This window comes from Pelophylax lessonae, assembly GCF_965119305.1.
Source record: "Pelophylax lessonae genome assembly, chromosome: 3".
NCBI classification, from domain to species: domain Eukaryota; kingdom Metazoa; phylum Chordata; class Amphibia; order Anura; family Ranidae; genus Pelophylax; species Pelophylax lessonae.
The window spans coordinates 656,983,306-657,000,104 of record NC_138770.1 but is presented as its reverse complement, the minus strand read 5'-3'; the positions used below and the strand labels follow the sequence as shown (position 1 = coordinate 657,000,104).

The window sequence follows — 16,799 nt, the reverse complement described above, 5'->3', positions numbered from 1 at the left end:
TATAGTAATATCAATAATGTTAATATAATGATAATATTAACAGTAATATAATAATGGTAAAACAATGATGATAATAATAATAATGGTAATATAATATTGATGATAATAATATTGGCAATATAATATTGATAATAATAATGGCAATATAATAATGATAATATTAATGGTAAATAACTAATGATAATAATGGTAACATAGTAATGATTTTAATAATGTTAATATAATGAAATTATTATTAGTAATATTAAAAAAAATAATATTTAAATATAATAATAATAATAATAATAATAATGGCAATATAATAATGATAATAATAATGGTAATAAAAAATAATGATAATATTTATGGTAAATAATAAAAAATGTTAATATAATGATATTATTAATGGCAATATAAAAAAAGATAATAATGGTAATATAATAACAATAATTGAAATATAATAATATTGGTAATATAAAGATAATAATAATCGTAATATAATAATGGTAAAATGATAATAATGATAATATTAATGGTAATAATGATAACTATAATGAAAATATAATAATTATAATGGTAATATAACGATAATTTTAATGGTAATGAAATAATGAGTATAATAATGTTAATATAAGGATAATATAATTGGTAATATAATAATTTAAATAAAATAATAATGGTAATAGATTAATGGTAATAATATAATGATTATAATAAGGAATAGGTAATGAAGAGACATATACAAGCTAGTACTGGAGGGGTTAAACCCCACTCCCATCCCCCATACACCTCCTGCAGTAATAGGAAACATTTCACTTCCTTCTTATCTCTTCTGGGTCACACAGCAGCACGTGTCCAGATTTACATTCGAGTCTCTACAGCGCCATCTAGCGGCCAGTCCCGGTGAGGACACGTGGCACCCCGCACACGCAGCCATTCCCTCACCCAGAGGAAGCGGCCCCGCCCCCCGCAGGGTGACACCCCCGTCCTCCTCACCCACCTCAGGGTGCTCCACACACACCGGCTGGATGCCCAGCTCCCGGAGGTATTCCTGCAGATCATCCCGCAGACTGCCAGACATACTTCCACTCCACTGGCTACTACTTTCCAATGACTGGGCGTGGTCGAAAATGAAATAACTTTTTTTTTGTCAATAAACTTTATCACACATGAACAGTAAATAACAAATTAAAATGATGAAGGCGATTTGTTGAGAGATTTAAGGTTAAACCGCTTCTCTTCTAATTTTAGTGTCCTTTTATATTCCCTTTCTCTGAATAGTTTGTTCCCTATGCTAGGGTCGCCAGTACAGTATTTGTACATTGATATCATATCCCCCCTCAATCGTCTCTTCTCCAGAGAGAATAAATTCAGTGCTTGCAGTCTTTCCTCATAGCTGAGATCCTCCAGTCCCTTTATTATCTTTGTTTCTCTCCTTAAGCCCCCGGGGGTTCACATTGGTCCAATATGACATATCAAATCGGAGACAATTGCCAGCAATGGCCCCATCCGAATCGGTGTGAAGCCGACATTGTGGCGCCGCCCCGATTCCCAAAAGTACTTTCTGTACTACTTTTGGCGATTTTGGGGGCGATTTCCATAGACATCTGTGCAGGAACCCACACAAATGTCGGTGAAATCACCCCCAAAGTCAGACTGAAAGGCCCGGTGTTCTGTCAGAAAACCGTACCCCATCAGATTTCCCTACCTACGTCATTTCCAGTGCAGGTTCGTCATGCACCAGCTGTAGCCGCGTCACACGTCCTACTACGTATCGGCGGAATAGGTAGGGAATTTTGATAACATTGTAAGGGGGGTGAGGCAAAAGTCCTACTGCGCATGAGCGGGCGCATGCGCACCAACGGATCGGGTAGCGGCATCTCTTATAACATCCATCCGATCTCCATGCCCCACACTGCGCCGAGCCGACAATGGGAAATCCTATTCGCTACCCACGCGCGCACGCCCACTGTCTCATTGTCGGGTCGGCGCAGTGTGGGGCATGGAGATCGGATTGTCGGGTCGGCGCAGTGTGGGGCATGGAGATCGGATTGTCGGGTCGGCGCAGTGTGGGGCATGGAGATCAGATTGTCGGGTCGGCGCAGTGTGGGCCATGGAGATCGGATTGTCGGGTCGGCGCTGTGTGGGGCATGGAAATCAGATTGTCGGGTCGGCGCAGTGTGGGGCATGGAGATCGGAATGTCAGGTCGGCGCAGTGTGGGGCATGGAGATCGGATTGTCGGGTCGGCGCAGTGTGGGGCATGGAGATCGGATTGTCGGGTCGGCGCAGTGTGGGCCATGGAGATCGGATTGTCGGGTCGGCGCAGTGTGGGGCATGGAGATCGGATTGTCGGGTCGGCGCAGTGTGGGGCATGGAGATCGGATTGTCGGGTCGGCGCAGTGTGGGGCATGGAGATCGGATTGTCGGGTCGGCGCAGTGTGGGGCATGGAGATCGGATTGTCGGGTCGGCGCAGTGTGGGGCTTGGAGATCGGATTGTCGGGTCGGCGCAGTGTGGGGCATGGAGATCGGATTGTCGGGTCGGCGCAGTGTGGGGCATGGAGATCGGATTGTCGGGTCGGCGCAGTGTGGGGCATGGAGATCAGATTGTCGGGTCGGCGCAGTGTGGGGCATGGAGATCGGATTGTCGGGTCGGCGCAGTGTGGGGCATGGAGATCGGATTGTCGGGTCGGCGCAGTGTGGGGCATGGAGATCGGATTGTCGGGTCGGCGCAGTGTGGGGCATGGAGATCGGATTGTCGGGTCGGCGCAGTGTGGGGCATGGAGATCGGATTGTCGGGTCGGCGCAGTGTGGGGCATGGAGATCTGATTGTCGGGTCGGCGCAGTGTGGGGCATGGAGATCGGATTGTCGGGTCGGCGCAGTGTGGGGCATGGAGATCGGATTGTCGGGTCGGCGCAGTGTGGGGCATGGAGATCAGATTGTCAGGTTGGCGCAGTGTGGGCCATGGAGATCGGATGGTCGGCTCGGCGCAGTGTGGGCCATGGAGATCGGATTGTCGGCTCGGTGCAGTGACAGCTCGGCGCAGTGTGGGCCATGGAGATCGGATTGTCGGGTCGGTGCAGTGTCGGCTTGGCGCAGTGTGGGCCATGGAGATCGGATGGATGTTTGTTATAAGAGATCCCGCTGCCCGACCCGTTGGTGCGCATGCACACTAGGACTTTTACCTCGACAATCCGATCTCCATGCCCCACACTGCGCCGACCCGACAATCCGATCTCCATGCCCCACACTGCGCCGACCCGACAATCCAATCTCCATGCCCCACACTGCGCCGACCCGACAATCCGATCTCCATGCCCCACACTGCGCCGACCCGACAATCCGATCTCCATGCCCCACACTGCGCCGACCCGACAATCCGATCTCCATGCCCCACACTGCGCCGACCCGACAATCCGATCTCCATGCCCCATAATGCGCCAACCCAACAATCCGATCTCCATGCCCCACACTGCGCCGACCTGACAATCCGATCTCCATGCTCCACACTGCGCCGACCCGACAATGAGACAGTGGGCGTGCGCGCGTGGGTAGCGAATAGGATTGTCCCATTGTCGGCTCAGCGCAGTATATGCCATGGAGATCGGATGGATGTTATAAGAGATGCCGCTACCCGATCCGTTGGTGCACATGTGCCCGCTCATGCGCAGTAGGACTTTTGCCTCACCCCCTTACAATGTCATTAAAATTCCCTACCTATTCTGCGCATGCGCAGTAGGACTTGTGACGCGGCTACAGCTGATTCATGACAAAGCCACAGCTGATCCGCAACCGGAAATGACGGAGGTATGGAATTCTGATAGGGTATGGTAATCTGACAGAACACCGGCTTGAAATCAGCTGAACTCGCACCATTTCAGAATGGCCTCAGTGTGATCCTGGGCTTAGCACAGTGGTACGTGTCTGTGGAATTCTGGTGTGCGGGATGTCCTCAGGCCGCCCATAGACATGAATGGGTGAAGGCACTCAGCTATGCGTCATTATTTGTGTAAAGTTGTGCCTGTGCAGAAAACGCATGCGCTATTCTGTGCATACAGCAGCTTTCCCCCAGTCATGTCTATGGGGGGCTGTACATGGGTGACAGGAGAAAATCTGCTCATGAAACCTCATGCAGATTCTTAAGATTTTTTCCTGAATACCGCTACCTATCAGATTCTGCAACCGGAAGTGACGTACGGACAAGAACACCTTACTGCGCATGCGCCATTCATTCCAACATGGCCGCTATGCCTTCCAATAGGTTTCCTAATGTGACAGAACATGAAGCAGCGGCGGACATCTTCTTACACCCACGCAAGTCTTGAATTTTACATTTATTTTAGCAGTAAACTCACCTTATATACTGAATCACACTATAACATTTCTATTATTATAGTATTCTAGTAAGTATAGTGAGAAACCTACAGGTAGAAGGTGGTGACGGCCATCTTGGTACACCCCGCACTGCTCAGCGACAAACTGATTATATAGTGAAATATACTATTTTACTCGGTCGCGGTGGGTTTGTCTATTTCAGTCTATAACGTTAGTTTACTGCTAAAATAAATGTAAAATTCAGGACTTGAGTGGGTGTAAGAAGATGTCCGCCGCTGCTTCGTGTTCTGTCACATTAGGAAACCTATTGCAATACATAGCGGCCATATTGGAACGCATGGCGCATGCACAGTAAAGTGTTCTAGTACGTACGTCACTTCCAGTTGCAGAATCTGATATGTAGCGGTATTCTGATAGAACACCCTAATCAATTCTTAGCTGTGGTTCTCCAAATTGAGGCTTGGCTTTGCTGATCTCCAGATCGAGGCTTGGCTTTGTTGCCCTCTAGAGCGAGGCTTGGCTCTCTAGTTTGAGCCTTGGTTTTACTACCCTTCAAATTGAGGCTTGGCTTTGCTGCTCTCCAGATCGAGGCTTGGCTTTGCTGCTCTCCAGATCGAGGCTTGGCTTTGCTGCTCTCCAGATCGAGGCTTGGTTTTATTGCTCTATAGATCGAGGCTTGGCTTTGCTGCTCTCCAGAGCGAAGCTTGGCTTTGCTGCTCTCTAGTTTGAGCCTTGGTTTTACTACTCTTCAAATTGAGGCTTGGCTTTGCTGCTCTCCAGATTGAGGCTTGGTTTTTTTGCTCCCCAAATCGAGGCTTGGCTTTGCTGATCTCCACATTGAAGCTTGGTTTTGTTGCTCTCCAAATCAAGGCTTGGCTTTGCTGCTCTCCAGATCGAGGCTTGGCTTATTGCTCTCCAGATCGAGGCTTGGCTTTGCTGCTCTCCAGAGCGAGGCTTGGCTTATTGCTCTCCAGATCGAGGCTTGGCTTATTGCTCTCCAGATTGAGGCTTGGCTTTGCTGCTCTCCAGAGCGAGGCTTGGTTTTGCTGCTCTCAAGAGCGAGGCTTGGCTGCTCTCTAGTTTGATGCTTGGTTTTACTACTCTTCAAATTGAGGCTTGGTTTTACTGCTCCTCAGATTGAGGCTTGGTTTTACTGCTCCTCAGATTGAGGCTTGGTTTTACTGCTCCTCAGATTGAGGCTTGGTTTTACTGCTCCTCAGATCGAGGCTTGGTTTTACTGCTCCTCAGATCGAGGCTTGGTTTTGCTGCTCTCCAAATCGAGGCTTGGCTTTGCTGCTCTCCAAATCGAGGCTTGGCTTTGCTGCTCTCCAGAGTGAGGTTTGGCTTTGCTGTTCTTCAGATTGAGGTTTGGTTTTGCTGCTCTCCAGATCGAGGCTTGATTCTGTTCTCCAGATCGAGGCTTGGATTTCCGGCTCTCCAGACTGAGGCTTGGATTGCAGAGCACTAGACCTTGGAGCAGGCTGCTCTAAAGCCAGCAAGGGGGATGAATCTGCATAGTTATTTCCCTATCTCTGCACAGTGATGAACGGAGGAATTTGAAACCAAGAGAGGTACTGTACTATTATATACAGGGACGGGTATATTCCCCACACCGGGAGGAATTGATGTTGTATATTTATAAAACGTGTGACTTTCACCGTTGGTGAATCAATCACTGTAATTTAAAACACATGCACCTGGAAGATTCACCTGAAGTGAATGTTTGGGAAGTGTCAGATTCCTCATAAATCTTCCTCGGTGAGTTTCGGTATATGATGACTCAATGGGGTTGATTTGCTAAAGGCAAACAGGCTGATCATTCTGCAAGGGAAATTCCTCTTCGCTTAGTGAATGCGGTGAAAATTCACTTTGTAAAGAATGCCCAATCATGTGCATTGAAAACAAAAAACAGTATTTTTGCCTGCATGTGATTGGATGATGGAAGTCCGCAGAGCTTCACTTTAATTGACTAAGCTAGGGGAAATTTCCCTTGCCAAGTGACCAGCCTATTTGTCATTAGTAACCCTCCTATTGGGTATAATGTGGCAGCCGGCTGAAGAGCCATGAGTGCACGGTGACGGTGTGATATTATTCATCGCTATTCTGTGCGGCTTTGCTCTGCCCTGGAACTAGCATGACCTCCCAGGAGAGAAGCAATCATCTCTAGTATTAAAGGCTAAAGCCCCATACACACGTGCAGATCGTCGGCCGAACGATCGGCCGTCTTTTGTCCAGGGCTGTCGTGTCTGTTAAACTGCAAAAGACTGCACACTAATTTTGTCGGCCAACAACAGCCGACTGCAGAAGTGATGTCATGTGATGGTTAACTTTCCCTGTGTTTTTTCTTTTCTGAGCATGCCCAGTCTTGCAAATCTGCTGTCTGTCGGCCGAATTCTGTACTGACTGGCGAACAATCAGCCGTTCTGGTGTCGGCCAACAAAAATTTTAATGCCTGCACAACAGATTCTGTTCGGCCGAAAATGCGCTGTCGGCTGTCGGAAGCATCATACTAACAAGCCTACAACCGGCCGATCGGACGTCGGCCGAATATTTACGGCCGACAATCGGTACGTGTGTACGGGGCTTAAGCCTACCTTTTTGAGCCTGCAGAGCATTGCAACTATGGTAAGCGGATGGCAGGCTCCTGCAAACGCTTCCTCCAGCAGTATGTCCATACAGGGTACAGACTATTAGTTGGAGAGCTGGAGGAAGTATCCATAGACTGCGAGTGAAAGGAGAAGTGGGGACGAAGCAAATATAAAAGAGGTGATGGCTTTCCTTCTTCAGGTAATGTAGGAAAAGCACCCAGGGGACAGGGGGGGGGGGGGAAACACTAACCTGCATTTGTCTGCTATGTTTTGCAAACATAACCATGTTTCTTTACATTTGTTTCTGTACTTACAGGAAAATGAATAGGAATATCTTACTGCAAGTGCAGCAAGTGGTCCACTTCCACAAAGCGTGCCGCCAGTTACAAATGCTGTGTCTGAGGAACCGAGCGTGCCGCCTGCAGACGGCCCTTCTACAGTGCCGCTACTTGTCTGCCAGAAAGGTAAAAAGGAGTTGTGTGTATATACAGCACATATATACATCCAGCCGTCTGAATAGCTCCTAGTAGCACCCCTCCCTCTCCCAGTCTGCTGTAAGGGGGGTTACATAGGGCAAATATCAGGCAAGGTTGTGGTAATAATATTAGCTGCATTTCAATTTTAAAGTGTGACTAAACCCACAACAGTAAAATCAGTCTGTATATGCAGTAAAGTATGCTACTCGCTGTTGAACCTAAGGGGTTAATCCTTCACATTGTGTAAAAAGGCTGTCTTCTCTGATCCTCCCCTTCTTCCATTATCCCCAATCCATCTCCTGTTAGTACAGAGCCTTTGGGAGCATTCTACACATGCTAAGTTTGGTGTGGATTGCTGGGGGGGGGGGGGTGTAAATGTAATCAGCACTGTCCAGACAGAGGATCAGGGATCATGCAGCCTCATAGGACAGTCAGAGGAGAATGAAAACTCATCCAACAAGCTTTAACCAGTGCTTGGCCAGGCACTTATAGAAGTCATAAGACTGCCATATACTGCTGGAGAGAAGAGATATTTAGCAGTTTATATTTACTAAAACAATTACATGTCCAAGTTCTGTGTACTGTGGGAGACCAGATATAGTGACTGCAGGGTCCTGGGGTTTAGTAACACTTTAAAGCCCAACTCTTGGGAAAAGGATAATTGCTTGTTTATGTTTGAGGGACATAATAAAGAAGATAAACTTACCTAAATAAAAATGTAGGAATCCTGCACTGTCTTTATATTAAAATCTAAGATCAAGGCAGCTGACACATAAGGAGTATACACAACTTGCAGGCAAAATGATAAACAAAAGAGTAGCGCTATATGAGAATATAACAAAATGCAAGTGTAAAAAATGAACACATCAAAAAATATATTCATAGACTACAACGACAGTCCATGTATATTGTGTAGAATAGGTAGTTCCTTTAGGTGGACAATGGTCTAGGATAAGATCACCAGGTAGCAATGCAATGGTGTCCAAACAAAGGTACCGCCACCAATGGAAAGAATGCATACTCACCGGATAAAGAGGCTCCCATTACAGAAGCAAACAGGCCTCAAAACACATATGGAAGTCCCTCTGGAAATCGCATGTTGGCCGATGTCACCAATCATTCAAATTAGGATCTCACTGAGAAAAAAGCTCACCCAGAACACAAAGGTATTTTCATAGTGTAGTATGCCAAAGTGTCACGCCTGGCTTTGACGTCCCGCTGCTGAGCGATTCTGGGTCGCCATTAGCGATCGACCGATATCGTTTTTTCGTTACCGATATTTTGGCCATCGCATATCGGTATCGGCCGATTTGGGCTGATTATTTTGTACATCCTATATCAGGGTCCGAGACTAGTCTTCTCCTCCAACCATTAGGTTGTGATGCTCATGTAAGGGTAAAATGATGTCACATAGCATAATTCCGTTTACAAATGACCCACTTGCAGTAAGTGACACCTGGTTGATACAGCTCCGTCCGGCATACGATGACGATCTCGGACGGAGCGGTATCACCCGGGTGTCACTTACGGGAAGTGGGTGAGAGACGGATCGGTATCGGGTGGGTGTGAGATGGAGCAGGTGAGAGACAGAGCAGTACTGAGTGGATGCCGAACGGAGCGGTATCACCTACGGCAAGTGGGTGAGAGATACCGATCTACCAGCAGATCTGCTAATGTGGAATTGCTTATATCTTTTGTATATATGTGAGTGGCATATTCAATAACATTTGTAAACGGAATTATGCTATGTGAAATCATTTTACCCTTACATGAGCAATATTTGCAATATTGGCCAGTTCCGGGGCCGATACAGATATATCAGCAAAAGTCAATATCGGCCTTGCCGATAATCGTTCGATCCCTAGTCGCCAGCAGAAGCTTATGTGAGTTTTATGTTTTTTTCACTTGTGTATTTTACCTGTGGAATAAAATGTACTACACTATGAAAATACATCTGGGTTCTGGGTGAGCTTTTTTTCTCAGTGAGATCCTGATTTGAATGATTGGTGACATCGGCCAATGTGCAATTTCCAGAGGGACTTCCATATGTGTTTTGAGGCCTTTTTGCTGCTGCAATGGGAGCCTCTTTATCTGGTGAGTATGCATTCTTTCCATTGGTGGTACGTTTGTTTGGACACCATTGCATTGCTATCTGCTCACTGAATTGGCGTTCTTATTCTAGATCAGGGGTGTCAAATAACTCCATCGAGGGCCGGATCAGCATTATGATTGCCCTCAAAGGTCCGGTTGTATCTGTAATGCTAGATGTCCAGAGTATCCCACCCACCTTACATCAGATGTCCAGAGTATCCCACCCACCTTACATCAAAGTGCACCCCCTTACCTTGTGTTGCTGCTGGGAAGAAGCTGGGGGCAGAACTAGGAAGCAGAAGGTGCAGGGTCTGGAGGAGACCCAAAGGAGGGCTGGAGCTCTACTGCAGCTCTAGGAGAGGTGCGAGGGCCACATGAAATGGCATGGAGGGCCGGATTTGGCTCCCGGGCCTTGTGTTTGACACATGTCCTAGACCATTGTTTGCACAAAGGAACTACCTCTTCTACACAATATATATGGACTGTCGTTGTAGTCTATGAATATACTGTATTTTCTGGCGTATAAAACTACTTTTGAACCTCAAAAAAAATCCCCCAAAAATGGGGGGTCGTCTTATACGCCGAGTATAATATCTCCAAGGTAACTTAAGTATAAGTATTACCGGTAGATGTAATCTCTCAAGACGCTGGCTGTGTGGGAATCCTGTATCGGTATACCGTATGTACCGTAGCTTCGACTACATACAGTATACCGCGCTAAGCCAATCACAGTGAGCGATGTATTCTATTATTGAATGCAAAGCCTTCCACCTACTCCGGATTGGCGGAGTAACATCAGCCCGTCTCTCTGACTCTGCCAATCCGAGCAGGCTTTGCATTCAATAATAGAATACATCGCTCACTGTGATTGGCTCAGCGCGGTATACTGTATGTAGTCGAAGCGACAGTAAATATGGTATACCGGTACAGGATTACCGCACAGCCAGCGTCTTGAGATTACATCTACTGGTAATATTTATACTTAGGGTACCTTGGAGATATTATGAGAGATTACATGTATTACAGGTCTTGGGGTACCTTGGAGATCTATGAGAAATCTGATGTTTTTCAATGGTGTTGCCTTGCTTCGGTAGGGTGGTAGTCTTATACGGCGAGTATAGCCCAAAACCTATGTTTTAACTTGAAAATTAGGGGGTTGTCTTATACGCAAGAAAATATGGTATTTTTTGATGTGTTAACAATTTTTTATGCTTGCATTTAGCTATATTACCATAAGGTGCTACACTTTTGTTTTATTAGATAAACTTACCTGATCCTCCTATTCTCCCCACACAAGACCGATCCCTGTGGCTCCTACACACCACCTACCCCCCTCCCGCTGTCTAGCTGTCTTTTTGCAGTGGACTGTTCCTGACTTCATCAAGCCCATAGACCTGGTCTGCATGTGTGGCCGCCAGGAATAGTCCCCCTTGGGATCGTGGGGGAGCGCTGTTTGCCGGTGGAGTGGAAGATCGGGTAAGTTTAGGCTTTCTCCTTTCCCCTGGATAAAACGAGCAGGTAACCCTTACATAAAAAGAGTAATTGCTCACCAACTGACTCAAAGGGTACCTCTGCGCTTCTGGAGGAGCCAGTTATTAACCGCGATAATAGTGATACAGATTGCTGCTACTTAACCAAATAACGAAAATATTTGTACAAGTATAAAATGAAAAAATAGTAGCGCAAGAGTCAATGTAAAATTGGCTCAACAGGACTCCATGCGACACATAGGAAATGTACAATTAGCTAAAAATGACACTCAACTTCCACTTTAGACATCACAGAGTCCTTTTAAAATATATCATAAAATGTCCAATAAAACAGCCGTCAGCTGGGGAAGTCTTATCGGGTTCACCTCTTTACCACCACCAAGTGCCAAAAGTAGGGTCAGGAGAAGTGGCAACTCACCAGATGCTGTTGCTCAAATGTTCTCACAGATGAGCAAAAACGCAGGGGTTTGCACTGGGCCAACAGGAAGCATAATATGGTCCACACAGCTGTAAAGTCGCAATCCACTCCTCATATACCATGTGACATGTAAGAATAAAACACCTCCAATAGTGTAATATGTCTTAAACACGCTTTATTAAGTATAAGTAAAACAGTCACATTTGGTAGCAGAAAAGTGGGCACATCATCAATCATCAATCAAAGGCAAGGGGAAAACAGCCGCTGCACACCCTGAGCCAGCTCCACACCAGCGCAGTTAGTTCCGGGATGTTCCTCCGCCGTACCACGTGATGCCGGATACGTCGTCTGGTCACGTCCGACGCGTTTCATCATTTCCGACTTCAACTGGGGGGCGTTTTTGCTCATCTGTGAGAACATTTGAGCAACAGCATCTGGTGAGTTGCCACTTCTCCTGACCCTACTTTTGGCACTTGGTGGTGGTAAAGAGGTGAACCCGATAAGACTTCCCCAGCTGACGGCTGTTTTATTGGACATTTTATGATATATTTTAAAAGGACTCTGTGATGTCTAAAGTGGAAGTTGAGTGTCATTTTTAGCTAATTGTACATTTCCTATGTGTCGCATGGAGTCCCGTTGAGCCAAGGTAACCCTTACAGTGCAGGCACAGCATCATTTGAAAGGAAAACTTTTATTTTTTTTTTCATGGCTTTTACTGTACATTTCTTGATGTTTTAACCACTTCAGCTCAGGAAGGTTTCCCACCCCCCCCCCCTTTTTAATGATAAGGCCGTTTTTTGTGATATAGCACTGCATTACTTTTAACTGATAATTGCGCGGTCGTGCGACGCTGTACCCAAATACAATTTATGTCCTTTTTTCCCACAAATAGGGCTTTCTTTTGGTGGTGTTTGATCACCTCCCATGGTTTTTATTTTTTGCACTATAAACCTAAAAAGACTGCCAACTTTGAAAAAAACATTTTTTACTTTCTGCTATAAAACATTCCCAATAACAAAAATGTAAAAAAATCTAATTTCTTCATCAATTAAAGCCAATATGTATTCTGCTATGTGTTTTTGGTAAAAAAAATAAAAATAAAACAAAATCCCAAGATGTGTATATTGATTGGTTTGCGCAAAAGTTATAGCGTCTACAAACTATGGGATATTTTTATTTATTTACGTATTTTTTTACTAGTAATGGCAGCGATCCGCGACTTATAGCGGGACTGCGATATTGCGGCAGACAAGTCGGACACCTAACTGACCCTTTGGACACTTTTTGGGGACCAGTGACACTAATACAGTGATCAGTGCTAAAAATATGCACTGTCACTGTATTAATGACACTGGCAGGGAAGGGGTTAACATCAGGGGCGATCAAAGGGTTAAATGTGTTCCCTGGGAGTGATTACTAACTGGGGGATGGGCGACCTGCCTTGGCTACATAAGCAGACTGCCCATTCTGCCTTTCTCCTGAATGAACAGCGGGTCCCAGCAGGCATCGCATCCACCGGACCCGATAATTGGCTCCCGCTGTGATTAGACATGTTGCTGGCGTCGCGCGTGTGCGCCCCAGACCCAGTAGTGCCAGTTTACATACTGGGTATGCATAGTTGCCAACATTTGAAAAAAATTTCCAGGGACACTTTGCAGCACAGCTATCAATAACTTGCCACACCCACTTCCCTGAAGCTCCGCCCAGTTTGCATAATTAATAAGCGTACTTATCAGATTATAGGGTTTACCCAATATAGAGAGAATTACAGGAAATTAAAAAGGGAATTTCAAAATGAAGGCCACAGTAGCAGAGTTGGAATAATTCTCCCATTCAGCTGCACTACTTCTGCCTAACATTTATGGGCAGATCGATTAACGGGCGCTTCCAGGGACAATATAAATTACCCTGGGCAGGCTCCTATTTTTTTTTTTTTTGTCCCGGCAAAAACAGGACAGTTGGCAAGTATGGGTATGTGATCTAGTGCAGAACGGCAGCCCTGCCGCAGTATATCTATGGTGGGCGGGCGCTAAGCAGTTAAAGTATAGTTAAAAACAAAGCTTTTTTTTTTTTTTTTTTTTTTTATTAGAGTATTAGAACCCCTTTTGGGTTTTTAATGCTGTCTGTGCCTCCATTAGGGAGATTCACCCTGTCTATTTGTGCTGTTTACCATTATCACTGAGAGTAAAAGTGAAAGGAAATCCAATTTTTTAATTGTCACCAGAGAGAAAATCTTCCAGTGGGGGGCGCTAGTTCTGGTGACCCTGGTAGCCACTTCACTCTGAAGGGATTTAGTCTCACTTCCTCTTTTGACTATTGGATGGGAAGTGAAGGAAAAATCTCCCCAATGGGAAACAAATGGCAAAAAAAATTGACAAGGGTTATAACTTTTTTATTTTTATTAATGGCTACAATAAAGTAAAAAAGATTGAACAAGAACGTGGTTGACCATAGCCAAAAACATTGCTCATATAAGACATAACTAACGTGGTAATGTTACAACCGGTCATCTTATGTAAACAGACAGAGAGATAGGACTATCATCAGGATGTAAAACCAAAAAAAAACAGAAGGGAAAAATGGCCACTTTAAGGTATTCTGTGATTTTCATTCTTCGGTGTTCTATTATTTTCCCTTTAATTCTCATTATTAGGAAAAAGAACAGAAGAAACAAAAGTTGCCAGTAATTAAACCGAAACAGAAGAAGGAAGTGGTGGAGGTATGGAACAACATGACGGTGGCCCGGCTAGCAAAAGCCATGGATAAGGATGTTGGTGAGTTCCTCCTTTTTCCAGGCTCATCTGGGATTCCTATAGAGCTTCTTTCATCTTTGGCTCATGATCGTTGATCGTTGGACTTGGTGTATACTTATGATAGATGATCAGCATGCAGTCCTAGTAAGTGTATACAAGTTCTGGTTGGGGTAGATGTGTAAAGGCTTTGATTGGGGTAGGTATGTGTATAGGCTCCAGTTGGGGTAGATGTGTAAAGGCTTTGATTGGGGTAGGTATGTGTATAGGCTCCAGTTGGGGTAGATGTGTAAAGGCTTTGATTGGGGTAGGTATGTGTATAGGCTCCAGTTGGGGTAGGTATGTGTATAGGCTCCAGTTGGGGTAGGGATGTGTATAGGCTCCAGTTGGGGTAGGGATGTGTATAGGCTTCAGTTGGGGTAGATGTGTATAGGCTCCAGTTGGGGTAGATGTGTATAGGCTCCAGTTGGGGTAGATGTGTATAGGCTCCAGTTGGGGTAGATGTGTATAGGCTCCAGTTGGGGTAGATGTGTATAGGCCCCAGTTGGGGTAGATGTGTATAGGCCCCAGTTGGGGTAGATGTGTATAGGCCCCAGTTGGGGTAGATGTGTATAGGCCCCAGTTGGGGTAGATGTGTATAGGCCCCAGTTGGGGTAGATGTGTATAGGCCCCAGTTGGGGTAGATGTGTATATCCTTTGATTGGGAAAGGCTTGCAGAGGCTTTGCTTCGGGGAGGTGTGAAAATGCTTCTGGTTGGTGTTGGTGTTACAGGCTCCCTTTGGAGTAGCTGTGTTCAGGCTCTGATTGGCATATGTCTTATTGGCTCCACTTGGGGGTTGGCCGTGCGTAGGCTCCATGCTCCATTTGAGGGGTTGGCCGTGCGCAGGCTCCATTTGGGGGTTGGCCGTGCGCAGGCTCCATTTGGGGGTTGGCCGTGCGCAGGCTCCATTTGGGGGTTGGCCGTGCGCAGGCTCCATTTGGGGGTTGGCCGTGCGCAGGCTCCATTTGGGGGTTGGCCGTGCGCAGGCTCCATTTGGGGGTTGGCCGTGCGCAGGCTCCATTTGGGGGTTGGCCGTGCGCAGGCTCCATTTGGGGGTTGGCCGTGCGCAGGCTCCATTTGGGGGTTGGCCGTGCGCAGGCTCCATTTGGGGGTTGGCCGTGCGCAGGCTCCATTTGGGGGTTGGCCGTGCGCAGGCTCCATTTGGGGGTTGGCCGTGCGCAGGCTCCATTTGGGGGTTGGCCGTGCGCAGGCTCCATTTGGGGGTTGGCCGTGCGCAGGCTCCATTCGGGGGTTGGCCGTGCGCAGGCTCCATTCGGGGGTTGGCCGTGCGCAGGCTCCATTCGGGGGTTGGCCGTGCGCAGGCTCCAGCTGGGGGGTGGCCGTGCGCAGGCTCCAGTTGGGATGGACATGTACACACCAGTTCTGGTTGGGGTTTTGCTTGACGAGGCCCTGGATGGGGGTTTGTACGTAGGGGGCTGCGAATGGGGGCTTGGCGCGTAGGGGGCTGCGGATGGGGGCTTGGCGCGTAGGGGGCTGCGGATGGGGGCTTGGCGCGTAGGGGGCTGCGGATGGGGGCTTGGCGCGTAGGGGGCTGCGGATGGGGGCTTGGCGCGTAGGGGGCTGCGGTTGGGGGCTTGGCGCGTAGGGGGCTGCGGTTGGGGGCTTGGTGCCTAGGGGGCTGCGGATGGGGGCTTGGCGCCTAGTGGGCTGCGGATGGGGCCTTGGCGCCTAGGGGGCTGTGGATGGGGGCTTGGCGCCTAGAGGGCTGCCGATGGGGGCTTGGCACGTAGAGGCAGTGAATATGAACAACCTTTAATGGGAGAGCATCTGCGGGTCTTGTTAATGCTGCATTGAGCGCAGACATATTCATTCGCTGTGCACATATATAATCACGTTAGTACCTGCGCCCCATCGCCCTCCTAATGCCTGTGTGCCAGTGTTCTGCCAGACTGATCTGCTCCCAGTACACAGTCTATGTCCACATGCTGTTTGCTGTACGATTTGACTCTTTTCTTCCCTAGATGACATCTTTGAGGCTCTCCTGTACACAGACCAGGATCTGAACTCATTAAAACCATCATCAGCACTCACTGAGGAGGCCATCAAGGAAGCCGTCAAGAAATGTGGCCGGAGGTTCCTGTTTGTGGGACAAAATAAAACCGAAAAAGTCAGGGAAAATCTCAATGCTGTAAAAAGGTATTTATTTATTTATTTCATTCAATCAAAGCAAAAATCCCAGAAGACTACAAAACACAGCTGAAATGCATTTTACAGTACGGTTTCCTCCAAAAATCCTGTAAAGCCAGCCTTGGCTATGGACCCTGCATTAGTCCTAATGATGTCAGCTTTTAGATTTTTTTTTTTTTTTTTTTTTTTTTTACTTGGGTGGTTACTTTTTTGGGCAGCTCTTAAAGTGATACACTGCGGATCACTTTTCAGGTTGATAGGCGGCTCCGAGGCGATTTGCTGTCTTATGAATGCTTTTCTTTTTTTTTCACATGCACTACCACAGTCCCATTCACTGGAATGAGGTTTATAGGCAGCAGCCCTGCCAGCCAGAAGTGACTCCTGTATACAATTTTCTGCACTATGTATGAATGTTAACTTGCCAGCAGGCAGTCAGGGAGGCGGCACTGCCCTCCTGCTGCCTGTGTGAATGAGGCTTTACTTA

General features: G+C 46.8%; 2 protein-coding genes across 2 annotated transcripts in view; one reads left to right on the top strand and one right to left on the bottom strand.

The window, feature by feature from the left end:
- The window catches only part of LOC309551279 (prolyl-tRNA synthetase associated domain-containing protein 1-like), an 8,140-nt gene extending 7,046 nt beyond the window's left edge, over positions 1-1,094 (bottom strand). The window contains exon 1 of the mRNA XM_082251807.1: positions 980-1,094. Within this exon, the coding sequence (XP_082107933.1) occupies positions 980-1,060 (81 nt within the window). The 5' untranslated portion in view covers positions 1,061-1,094. The remainder of the gene's footprint in view (positions 1-979) is intronic.
- A 4,657-nt stretch (positions 1,095-5,751) lies between these two features.
- MTIF2 (mitochondrial translational initiation factor 2) overlaps positions 5,752-16,799 on the top strand; it is a 74,201-nt gene continuing 63,153 nt past the window's right edge. Inside the window, exons 1-4 of the mRNA XM_082251729.1 lie at positions 5,752-5,885; positions 7,219-7,366; positions 14,031-14,151; positions 16,150-16,324. Of these exons, the coding sequence (XP_082107855.1) occupies positions 7,223-7,366; positions 14,031-14,151; positions 16,150-16,324 (440 nt within the window). The 5' untranslated portion in view covers positions 5,752-5,885; positions 7,219-7,222. The remainder of the gene's footprint in view (positions 5,886-7,218; positions 7,367-14,030; positions 14,152-16,149; positions 16,325-16,799) is intronic.